The 12,743-nt window shown below is 47.6% G+C and overlaps 1 protein-coding gene across 1 annotated transcript in view; it reads left to right on the top strand.

Annotated features, from left to right (window-relative positions):
- Window positions 1-1,114: 1,114 nt before the first annotated feature.
- Window positions 1,115-12,743, top strand: part of B4galt5 (beta-1,4-galactosyltransferase 5) — a 57,444-nt gene continuing 45,815 nt past the window's right edge. Inside the window, exon 1 of the mRNA XM_059261941.1 lies at window positions 1,115-1,229. Within this exon, the coding sequence (XP_059117924.1) occupies window positions 1,115-1,229 (115 nt within the window). The remainder of the gene's footprint in view (window positions 1,230-12,743) is intronic.

The following is a 12,743-nucleotide window of genomic DNA, read 5'->3' as shown; positions in this document are numbered from 1 at the left end:
TCTCCTTGGTGGGCCTTCTCTTTCCCTTTTGTGTCCATGCTACCTACAGAGGGAGGCCTTTTTGGACTAGTGCAGACCGCATCCAAAACATTCTCATGTTCAATTGTCTTCATATCTCTTATCATCACCTGCTATTATCGATTTCTTTTTTCTCCTCCACATGAATGCAGGTTCCTAGAAGACAGATTTTTATCTTTTTTGCCCCGTGGAGCATCCCCAGCCCCAGGAACCATAACTAGCACTTTATCATAAATGGTGACTGGAATGAATGAAGGAAGGAGGGCGAACACCAGTGTCCCGGCCTCTGCATCCATGCTCTCATGCGGCAGCGGGCTACCTGGTCATTCAGACTCTGTCCACCACCCCTCCGCCCTCGCGCAGGGTGCTTGCGCCCGGAACCAACTCGTACTAGCAAGACGCTTCCTGCCAGCATGGGCGGCGGCCGCGCGAGGGTCTTGCGGCTAGAGTGCAAGCGCGCGGTCCCCCGCCCGCCCCGCCCCCACATCCAGGCCCCGCCTCCATCCCCGCCCCACGCCTGCCGGCCCCGCCCCGCCCCGCCCCGCCCCTTGCACCAGGCCGCGCCCTTCTCTCCCCCGCCCCGTCAGGCCTCAGGCCCAGTCTCCGCCGAAATGCTTCTTAGGCTCGCGGCTACGTCCTTCTTCCTCAGACCCCGCCCTTATCCCCCTCCCCATCAGACCTCAGGCTGGGTCTCTGCCGGTGTGCTCCGCAGGCTCGCGGCGGCGCCCTTAGCATCAGGCCCCGCCCTCGTCCCGCCCCCACCTTAGGCCACGCCCTACTCCGGTCCCCGTCGGGCCTGCCTCAGGCCTGGTTCCCCCATCGGCTCCTCAGGCAGCGGGCCTTGCCCCCGCCCACCCCCGGCATCAGGCCCCGCCCCTCCCACCAGGCCCCGCCCCTCCTGCCCCGCCCCCGCCGCTGCGCTCCTCTGGCCGCCGGCCCCCTCCCGCCTCATGTGGCCCGGCCCGCGGCGGCCGGCGGCTGAAAGCGGCGAGGCGGCGGCGCGCGAAGCCCGGAAGGCGGCGGCCGAGGCCCAGGCGGCGGACCGGAGCGGCGGGAGCGGGGCCCGGGCCGGCCCTCGAGCGGCCGCCGGCTCAGCATGCGCGCCCGCCGGGGGCTGCTGCGGCTGCCGCGCCGCTCGCTGCTCGCCGCGCTCTTCTTCTTCTCGCTGTCGTCTTCGCTGCTCTACTTCGTCTATGTGGCGCCCGGCATAGGTAGGAAGGCGACCCCGCGGCCACCCCACGCCCCTTCCCGCCGCGGCCCGCGCCGCCGCCCCGGCCGGCCCCGCGCTCCGTGACTCGCCGTTTCCTGCCGCGCCACCCCGCAGCTTGCCCGCACGCGCGGCCTCCTCCCTGACGCAGCCGCCCGCGCCCCCCGCGGCCGCGCGTTGCCGCTGCCCAGACCCGGCGGGGCTGCGGGCTGCGCGCCCCTTCCCCCTCCCCCTCCGCCTTCCCCGAGCCCGCTGCTTGCCCGCTGCTCGCCCACGGCTCCTCGTAGCGGACCGGACCTGCTCTGGGGACCGATGGGAAGTTTGAATTGGCCCTGGAGGAGGTGCTGTGACAGGGGCCTTGGGGAAACGGTGCCAGGTGGAAGGGAGGGGGCGCGCAGAGAAGAAACGGAGTGGGTAGCGATTCTCCTCCAAGGCCCGCCCTGTGGAGGGGGAGATGGCCTGGGGAGGAAAACGAGCCCTTCCCAGAACAGGAGGGAAGCTGATGAGAAGGCAGAGGCAGCGTGAGGGTTAAGGGCAGAGGACACTGAGGTCAGATGTCCTGTATGACCTTGGGCCCTCAGCTTCTCTCCTCTGTAAAATGGGGCTACGAATCCCAGCCTCATCAGGTTTTAAAGACTGGAGGTCCATAAATGCCCTTTGAAGCTTTTATCTCCTTAGCGGACGCCCAGAGTCTTCGAAATAAATAAATAAAACGTGCTGTTACAGGTAGTTTGGGGGACAGAAGGAAAAAGGTTTAAGGAATGCGACTTGTCTGCCTTAGTGTGGTCTTGGAGTTCTGGAGAAAACTTCAGCCCATGGTGAAAAATGAGAAGATGCTGTTGGGGGTGGGGCCGATTGCGAGAATTCTGGATGGTTGAGATGGGTGCCGCCTTGGGGAAGTGCCTTTGAGATCGCAGTAGTAAATGCTGCTCTTCCCTGGTGACCTGGCAACTCTGAACTGGCAGAGAAATTTCCAGAGAGAGAGTGCGAGGTTCTCCCCTGATTATTCTTTTAAAGCTTGTTTCACTTGATGGTTTTAAATGTTGGTGTTTCATACTGTCAGCCTCATCTGGGAAGCTGGAAGAGCCAACATGAGATTGTCCTGACTGACTTGGTGAGCAGCTACCCCACTAGGGATGTATAATTATTGTGGCTTGTTAAGCTTGCTAAGTAAAAGGACAGGAATTCTGGCTGCACAAGAATAGATAACTAATTAGTGGAATTAATTGAGAAGAGAGCTCATTAGCGAATAGGACATTAGATTCTCATAAAATGGGTGTAAATTGATGGGTTTAAACCTAGAGGCATCTCCCAGCCAGATCTTCGTTTTTTAACCTTTTGTGAAAGTGACAGGTGTCTCTGGTCTGTGTCTGTATATCCCCCGTATCTCCATGGTGATCACCTTTTGATAAGGGTAGAAGCCAGACTCTCCAACAGAAATTAAACTTACAGACTTCATATTCCTCAATAGTAGATTTTAGGTCAGTGAATCCACTGTATTATCACCATGCTTAGGATCCCAAATCCTGTGTCACTGCAAGACGAAGGAAACACTTGGGATTTCATTAGTAGCTTCTTAGAAGTATAAGAACAGATCTATTGTGGATTCAAAGTGTGTTGGTAGGGAATAGGAACAGCTGGGCTGGGATGTGGCTGGGTAGTAGAGTACCACCTAGCATTGTGCAAGGTCCGGGGTTTGTTACCTAGCACTGTAAACAAGAAGAAGAGATGGGGAGAATCAGTAAAAAGGAGGAATCTTAGGAGTCACATAACCACAGTTACATTTAGCTATTTGGCTGTTTTATTTATCTTGCTTTTTAGAAAAAGATTTATGTTTTATGTGTATGGATGTCTTGCTTGCATGTATGGCTGTGCACCACATGCATGCAATGCTTATGAAGACCAGAAGAGGGCATCGGATTCCCGGAACTGAAGTTACAGATGGTTGCAGTTACAGCCACCATGTTGATGCTAGGAACCCAACCTGGTTCCTCCCCAAGAGCAGCAAGTGCTGTTCGTTGCTGAGCCATCTCACTAGCCCCTTCCATGCCCTCCTTGTTAATGAACTTCATTTTTCAAATGTCTAGCTTTCAACTGTGCTGTGGTGAGTCTTTCCCTAAGGGTGAGGCAGTCTAGAGAATGCAAGGGTTTATGTGCCTTTGGATATAAAAACCTTATTTGCAATGGTTATAAAAATGATCTTAAGTTGTGTATTGTGGTACATGCCTTTAATTCCAGCACTTAGGAGGCTGAAGCAAGAGGATCTCAGTGAGTTTGAGGTCAGCCTTGTCTACATAGTGAGACAATAGTGAGTTCCAGGACAGCCGGGACTACATAGACCCTGTCTCAAAAACTTAAAAAAGAGCTTAAAGGGTTGGAGAAATAGCTTAGTGATTACAAGCACCGGTTGTTCCGGAGGACCTAAGTTCAATTCCCAGTAGATACATGACAGCTCACAACTATTGTAACTCTGATTCTAGGAGATCTATCACCCTCTTCTGGCCTCTGAAGGCACCAGGTATGCACATGTGTAGTGCACAGACATGTGTGTAGGCAAAACACCCATACACATACAAAAGATTATGTTTATTTTTTATTTTGAGACAGGGTCTCTGTATAGGCCAGACTGTCCCAGAACCCAATAGACATTTGCCTGTCTCTACCTCCTGAGTGCTATGATTAAAAGTGTGTGCCACTATATCAAGCCACCTAAAGAACATAAAGTTGAACCATATGAAATTTTATCTTGTAGGCAGGGTATCGACCATAGTTCAATCTAGTACATTTCCAAATAGTGACAGGTCTGTTTTTCTGGTACGTGGAAAGTGGCAGACCTGAACTTCCTCCCAGATATCCCTCTCACCCTGCACCCTCCCAGTCATTGCTTTTGACTCACTTTGTAGTCCTTATGACCGTGTGCTCCAGGGCTAAGAGACATCACTACTCCCAGAGTATATCACAACTTAGTGAGACTCTATATTCCAAAACAAACTAGAAACTGGAGAAATGGCTCAGCAGTAAGAGCATTTGCTGCCCTTCCAGAGGACCTGATTTTGACTCCCAGCACCCATATGGGGAGGCTCACAACTGCTTGTAACATTTTTTAGGGGACCTCAAGTCCTCTTCTGGCCTAAAGTACCTTCACATGTATAGCACATGCATGCATGAACACACACAGATACACATCTGCACATAAATAAAAAGGATAAATACATTTTTAAAAAGCCTGGGGCTATAATTCAGTATTAGAGAGTTCTCACTTAGCATGTGTGAGGCCTTGGCTTCAATCCCCATTTGGGCGGCTGAGAGTTGAAAAAGAAGAGAAAGGGAGAGGTATTCAAGATGTGAGCTCCCCTTCCTTGAAGCCCTTCTCCACAGCTTGAGGAATGCTTCTTTCTTATCACTTTTACCTGCAGTGTTGACATACCCTCTTTTCTGGAGAAAACTTTGATCTTATTTATGACCCTCTGACTAGAGGAATTTCAGAGCTCAGAGTACTTCCAGCCCGACAGGTCCTTTAAAGGAGAATGGACTTGAGCTGCTAATAGAAGCAGATATAAAGTGCTGGTCTGAAAACATCTTAATAACTTTATGGTCCCTTCATTTGACAGCATGGTAGAGCCACTGACCTCTGCCAATCATTACAACAGGAACCCTTGAGAGAGATGCTGCATGCAGTTAAGGCTAACTGAGCATTCTACTGAAATTTTACTATTTGAAGTTCTGTTTTGCCATTTCAACCAATTTTTCTCTGCTTTGACAGCTGAAGAAAGGAAGTGGGGAATGGTTTTCCCGTTTTGGTCTGCTCATTCCCGAGGATAGTTTGATTGTGGCTAGTGTTTGAAAGACAAGAAAGAACCAGTTGTTCAGATCCCTCCTGATTTGACCAAATAACTTTGAGGAAGTCATTTGGTTTTGGTTTCTCTCATTTGGTGTGTGTGTGTGTGTGTGTGTGTGTGTGTGTGTGTGTGTGTGTGTGTGAATTGAGGGCTCAGTGAGTAAATCATGACCTGAGTTTGATCCCATGTTGTAGAAGGAGCTCTGGCTTTTATAATCTCCCCATGGCATACAATAAATAAATAAATAAGTAAATAAATGTAATAAAAATTAGGAGGATCAAGACAGAACAGGGTTTTACTCACTGTAGCTTAGGCAAGCCTTGAACTTTCAATTCTTCTGCCTATGCCCCTTGAGTATCTGGAATTACAGGCCTTTGTGTTAAAAAAAAAATTATACTTTGCTGGGTGGTGGTGGCACACACCAGCACTCAGGAGGCAGAGGCAGGTGTATCTCTGTGAGTTCGAGTCCAGCCTGGTCTACAAAGCGAGTTCCAGAATAGCCAGGGCTACACAGAAAAACCCTGTCTCCAAAACCAAAACAAACAAAAATTATATCTCAATCAAGCTAATGAATGATTTAGTATATGGAATGCTAGTAGTTTGTTGACATTCTAAAAAAAATACTGGATTCTAAAAAAAAAAATAAGGATTATAGAAAAAGTACATGTTTTACATAATCCAATAGAGGTTTTTTTCTAATAAACATTGGCAATGTTCAGATTTCCTTCACTCTGTTATGGCAGGGAAGCCTTTTGTTGTCACTGTCTTCAAAATGCCTTCTGAAGGTCTCCGCTTCACACATGGGTTTCTGGAGGAGATACAGTGGGGTATATGGACTATTTTGCTTTAGAAAATTAAGCACCTTCTCCTATTAAGACACTTCTTTCCCCCTCAATGTTCCTTTTCCAACTCAGACTCACAAGATTGTGATTTTTGGGACATGGTCTCATGTAGCCCAGGCTGGCCTCAGACTCACCATGTGGCCAAGGATGAACTGCACTTCTGAGCCTTTTTCCTCTACCTCCCAAGTTTTCTGGACAGATGTCTTTGAATACAGTGCCCTGCATCCCTTCTTAGGAGGAGTCTGTATGTGGAGGGCGGGCTGGATTACAGAAGGAACAGTTCCCCTGCTGTCAGGGCATGCGGTGGCCATGTTTTCAGTCCTTTCTGCAGAGTTCTTGCCGTCTAAGAAAGAAGGTCTTAGATTCAGAGTGAGCTGGGCTTTGTCAGTGAGAAAGGTGGGTCTGCTTCTTACATATACCTGCCTGGTCAGGATCATGACAGCCAGGAGGGAGGGGGCTCTCTTGCCATGTCTTTCTAGAGTTCTTTGGGAGAGTGACAATCCAAAGCCACAGTTGCCAAGATGCTACTGACTCACCTGGTCCCCTTTATTGGGCTTTTGTGACTGTTAAAGTGGAGGGACATATAACCATTCAAAGGAAACTGGTGAGGAATGGGGAGCTGCTGAGATCTGTCAGGAGTAGCTGGAGTAGAAGTGAAGCTAAGTAGATAAGGGCTAATCAGAAGCCAGCAGGGTGGGTGTGGGCAGAGAGGCGGCCTCTGGTCATCCCTCAAGAGCTATCAGGGAAGTCACAGTCATTCCTCAGGTCCCAGGACCTGCCTTTGACCTTATTTTTTTTTCTTTTTTCTTTTTTTTTTTTAGATCTCTGAGACAAAAGGAATTAAGAAAGTGGCTCAATAAGTTGGCATTTGCATGTCTGTCTTGTTCCCAGATGTGGTCAGTTCTGATTACAGCTTTCATTTCAGCCAGACTGAGCTACACTTGCCCAGACTTAAGAATTGTGATGTCCCGGGGCACACATGCCATACAAATGATGGCAAGATCGGTTGCAAGAAACACATAGAAATGGAAGACAGTATGTCCTGAAGGGCCAAGTCAGTCCATCACCAGCAGGCCTAGAGAGACCTAGGTAGGTAGAGAGGCGTCATTCATCTTGTCACCAGGTTGTTTTGTGACATCCCTCTTGTGCACTTTCAAATGTGGGATAGTTTGGAAGTGGGGAGGGCAAAGTATTTCTATCCCTGTGGTCCCTTTATGGGGAAGGTTTTGTGTTTCTATTCTGATGGGGATGGATACGTGGAAGAGAATTTTAAGATCTTGGGGTCAACTGGATCTGTTTGAAAGCTGAATATTACTGTCACTCATCAGTCTGTGGATGGGGGTTGTGGTGCTGGAGGACCAGGACATGTAGGGGGCGTGGAGCAGGAAAAAGTAAGGGACTAGTAGGAGATAAGTTGGACCTGCAGGCCCAGCTGTGGAGGACTGAGTCTTAGTTGTGGTGGTAGCTATACCTCTGTTCCAGTCAGCCGTGATTTCAAGGACACTTCATTCTCCTATCCCCTACTGCCTCTCTATGTGCTTGTCAGAATTAAATTGGAACGTGGGTGTAAAAGGGCTTGACATAGAGCTGGGCCCAAAGCCCCTCACGTTTGTTACTGCTCCTGACACAGATGGCCACTGCTCTAAACTTCATTGGGATTGAGCACCATTCACACTTAGATGCAAAACTTGCTGGGTCTTCTCTCCTGTGGACTGAAAAAACTGGACTATAGAATAGAATCACTTTCTGACCCAAGGTTGCACGAGCCCCTTGACCTTTTCTGTGGTGCTGGGGAGAGAGCCTGGGGTCTCACATATCCTAGGCAAGCTCACTACCAGAGAGCTCCACCGTAGCCCCAAGAACTCCTATTCCCTGGGAAAACTCTGCTGCTGCCAGTTTGGGCAAGGGTTTGTGTGTGGTTCCCATGCTTTTCGAGGTGCTGTTGCTTGAGGACATTGGCCTGGTATATAAGACCTGGAATCTACACTGCAGTCTGTCTTGGAAGTCACTGGGACAGAGTCTGTCCTGTGTCAGATAGAAAAGAACTACGAAGGATGGTTTGGGTATCCCTGGGATGTAATCTGTCTTGTTCTCATCTTTTGCCCTGGGGTCATCTTTAAATTTTAATATGCAGAGAGGAGTCTTGCTTTCTCACAGCCGCTCATCCAGCGTCTCAGCAGCAAACAGGGCCCTTTGCACTTTCCTCCAGTCCCAGCATAGTGGATGTGAACTGAAGAGGATTGCCTTTGGACCCACGGCTTTTTCTATGGCACATTTGTGTGAAGAGCATTCAAATGGGATCCTCCCATGAATTCAGTTTCCCCAAGCAAATGGCGGTACCTTAAATAATTCAGAGAGTTGGCCCTTCTCGAATTCCCCTCTTTCCCCCCTTCCCTTTGTTAGCTTGGGTAAGCAGTTGGTTGCCCTGGGGTATTGTTCTTCTTCTGGTGACTCTGACACTGCCTGTGGAAGGAACCTGACCGTTGTTCCCAGGTGCTTTAGTTACCTGCAGCAGGGAGGAATAGCTCTTTGAGGTAGGGAGTGGCCTAATTACGGAGATGAGCTGTGGGTGTGGAGTGGTCAAAAAGCAAGCACAGAATTGGCCTGTAAATTAATCTCTGTGCTGGTGGGCACAATTCTTTGTTGTTTTTAATAAAAAGTCAAAGACATTGTAATAAATACCAGTAAGCAGAACTGTTTTCATCCTCCAGGTGTTCTGAGCACTATAATTTATAGGCATTTAAACCTGTTGTTTAATTCTGTGTTTAGTAAAGTAGGAGCTTGGAAAGATGAGAAAAGAGAAATGTATTTTCCTCTCATAGAACTGCTGATTGTGAAGATTCTGCTTTTTATTTTTATTTTTTATTTTTTTGAAAAAGCATTATGTAGACCAGGCTGGCCTTGAACTTAGAGATCCACTTGGTGTCTGCTTCCTGAATGCTGGGATTAAAGGTGTTACCATGACGAGCTTAGAAGTTTTGCTTAAAAAAACTTTTTTTTTTTTTTTTTTTTTTTGACAGTTTGATGTAGCTCAAGTTGGCTCAGGTTTGTTGTGTTGAGTATGACCTTGGCCTCCCATCCTCTTGCCTCTTCCTCTCTGGCAGGTATATGCCTCCATGTCTGGCCCAGAGCTTTGTGTGTGCTACACAAGCACTGTACCAGTAAGCTCCCTTTTGTCTGGTTTTTAGATGGGGTCTCCCTGTGTTGATCAGGCTAGCCTTGAACTCAAGGTCCTCCTGTCTGCAGGGATCACAGCTGTGAGCCACTGTGTCCGGCTCCATACAGGAGCTGACTTGTCTTAGGCAGTAAGGACAGAGCCTATGTAGATCGTGGACTAGTCGTGGAGCTCTGGTCACCCCTCCCTTGAGTGGACATTACTCAGGACCTGTGGTCTCTTTCCTGTTTCGGCACCTGATACGCTGCTCAAAAATGACCAATCTGAGTAAAGATGACCTTAGTCTCCATCTGATTACCACCATAAAAGCTATAAAAGCCCACTGGGAAGGGCAGCCGGACAGTACTCCTCCCTTGGAGCCCTTCCCACACTTGGGAATTCCCGGACAGTACTCCTCCCTTGGAGCCCTTCCCACACTTGGGAATTCTTTCTCACGTTTCCTTAATAAAACTGCCATTCATTCTGCTCACTCCATGCTTCCGGTTTCCTCACGCTTGGATGTGAGACAGCAAACTTGGATGCTGCATTTTAGCTTCCCGAGTTCAGCCCACCAAGAGAAAGACTCCATCTCACAAAAACAGCCACATCGAGCTAAGGAATTCTACTTTTATGCCTTAATACACGAAACCTAAAGTGCTCATGCTCAGTTTATGTATTGGATCAGTGGGTCATTTGTGATGGTCAGAAAATAGTATTTTCCTACATAACACTGCTGCCGTATTTGTGTTAGCTAAACCTTGATTGTCATTCAGAAGAATGACACAGTTGTCGATTTTAGGAGGACTGACTTGTTTTGCAATTCTGGGGGGGGTCTCTGATTTTGCACATAGGTAGGGTTCCACTATCCCATTATGCCCATAGCCCTTGGAAAATTCTGAAATAAAGTATTTGGATGGAAAATTTTTTAAATATTTATTTATATGTATGTATGTTGTGTGTGAGAGAGTGCCCAGGGAGGTCAGGTCAGGCATGAGTCACCTGGTGTGGGTGCTGGGAACCCAACTCCAGTCTTCTGATAGAGCAGTGAGTGCTCTTAACCACTGAGTCATCTCTTCAGTTCCTGGATCAGGATTTGGGTTTTCTGTTTTACCTTAGAAGAGTTCTACACCTTTTTTTACTTGGCTTATAAAACTTTTTATCTGAGGAAGTCAAACCAGATAGATCAGAAATGACAGGCTAACTCCCTCCTCCATCAAATCCAGGGCCTCAGTGGGTAGACCAGTACTGAGCCACGCGGCATGTAGCCACGGGATGACTGAATAATTTACAGTGTACTGCTTATATGTTTGTTTCTTTTTGGTTCAAGACTGACCTCCAAGTTTGGGTAGTGGAGACTGTATTTGAACTCCTTATCCTCTTGTCTCTACCTCCTTAATGCTGGGAGGAGCCACCATATCTGCCCTCTATGAATTGTATGTAAAAGCATTTGGTCTTTAAAATAAACACTCATTTTTCTCTGTATCCTCACAGTAATGATAGGGGCATTTTCTGAGTTGTAATTTTCCTGCATCTGGATTGGTAGCAAGCACTTCCCTGCTTGATGAGGGAAGAAACACATTAAGTCCCAGTGTGGTGGTGTACGCCTATAATTCAAGCACTCCCTACACAAGAGGCAGGCGGATCTCTGTGAGTTTGAGGTCAGCTTGGTCTACATAGTGAGTTCTAGGTCAGCCAGGGCTGTCAGTGAGGCCCCAGGTGGCTAATGGTGATCCTTTTTTCTCTTGCTCTTTCCTCCCAAGTGCCGTATGGCTTGGGCTACCATGTCTGGTTTCATTGATTGAACCCAGGACTCCATGCTTAGTGGACAAGTACCAACTGGCTACATACCCAACCCCAGTTTTTTCGTTTTGTTTTCTTTTTTTTAAAGGCAGGGTCCCTCTATGTATCCCTGGCTGGCCTGGAACTGTGTAGCCAAGGTGACCTGGAACTCATAGAGATCCACCTGCTTCTGCCTCCTATGTGCTGGAATTAAAACTGTTTGCTGCCAGGCAGTGATTGCGCACACCTTTAATCCCAGCACTCAGGAGGCAGAGGCAGGCAAATCTCTGTGAGTTCAAGGCCAGCCTGGTCTACAGAGTGAAGTCAGGACAGTCAGGGCTATTACACAGAGAAACCCTGTCTCGAACCCCCCCCCCCAAAAAAAAAAAAGAAAGAAAGAAAGAAACCTGTCTTCAAAAGAAAAGGCATGTGGTAGGAGTGAAATGTATCTCATTCTGCTTTCAGTTTTCATTTCCTCATTGGTACTCAGCATCTTCTGTGCTGGTTGGCCACTTGTGTAATACTTGGAATGATATTAAACCCTTCTCAGATGTAAGAGTTTTATATATTTACTTTTACTCTGTGGCTTGTCATTGTCATTTTCCTAATAGTGTGTTTTGAGGCACAAAAGGTAAAATAATTTAGTTTTATTTTCAGTGCTAGGCCCTAAGTCTAGAGCCTGCCTGTGAATGGGGGCTTGCATTGGTGAAGCCGAGGCAGAATTGCTTCAGTTCAAGACCAGAGTAAAAAACTGGGCTACAGAGTAAGACCCTGTTTCAAAACACAGCTAAGAGAGTGGAAACCTCCATCTGCTGTTATTGCCCTGTCAATGTTGACACTTTTTTTTTTTTGGTTTTTCGAGACAGGGTTTCTCTGTGTAGCTTTGCGCCTTTTCCTGGAACTCACTTGGTAGCCCAGCTAATGAGTTTTTGAAAGGGCTAGAGTGAAGGTTTCTTTCTCATGATCTACATGTCCTTTTTTTTTGGCTACATGATTTCTTTCTGTGTAGCCCTGGCTGTTCTGAAACTCTCTGTAGACCAAGCCGGCCTCGAACTCACAAAGATCCGCCTGCCTCTGCCTCCCAAGTGCTGGGATTAAAGGCGTGCACCACCACCTGGCATATTCTTAGTTGTTTTAAGACATGGTTTTATGTAGCCCAGACTTGTCTCAAACTGGTGTCAGTCCTCCTGCCTCAGTCTCTCTCAGTGCCAGGATTGCAGGCGTGCCCTCTGTGATGGCTGATTTCAGGCTGTTTTCAAAAGGTTCATCTGTTTGCATCTGTTTGGAAGCATCCTGTGACCACTTATGATGAACAGGACCAAGCCATATTGTCCATGTTTTCTCTTTACTGATTGTTTTGTTCAGTAGGACCAGAATATAACTCAGCACATTAACATTTTCTGCTTCTGAATGTTATTCTCTAACAATTCGTGCAAGACAAGGCTATTACATTTTTACGTGAGAGACAGTACAGTTTCTGGGTTAAATAAATAGCGAGATTTGAAAAATGCAGTCCGGGCTGGAGAGATGGCTCAGAGGTTAAGAGCACTGGCTGCTCTTCCAAAGGTCCTGAGTTCAATTCCCAGCAACCACATGGTGGCTCACAACCATCTGTAATGAGATCTGGTGCCCTCTTCTGGCCTGCAGGCATACGTGTAGGCAGAACACTGTATACATAATAAATAAATAAATAAATAAACAAATAAATAAACAAATAAATAAATAAAAGAAAGATGCAGTCCATTATCTGTGTCCACCTGTATTTTCTAAATAGCAAGTTCTTTAACCCTGAGCCACCTCTCTAGCCTTAAGATTTGCTTTTTTATTTATGCGTATGTGCTGTGGGATGGTCTGTATGTCAAGTGTGTTGCTGATTGGTCAGTAAATAAATCACTGATTGGCCA

This window comes from Peromyscus eremicus, chromosome 4 (assembly GCF_949786415.1).
Source record: "Peromyscus eremicus chromosome 4, PerEre_H2_v1, whole genome shotgun sequence".
Classification (NCBI taxonomy): Eukaryota; Metazoa; Chordata; class Mammalia; order Rodentia; family Cricetidae; genus Peromyscus; species Peromyscus eremicus.
The sequence above is the reverse complement of the archived record's forward strand: the minus strand, read 5'-3'. Positions and strand labels throughout refer to the sequence as shown.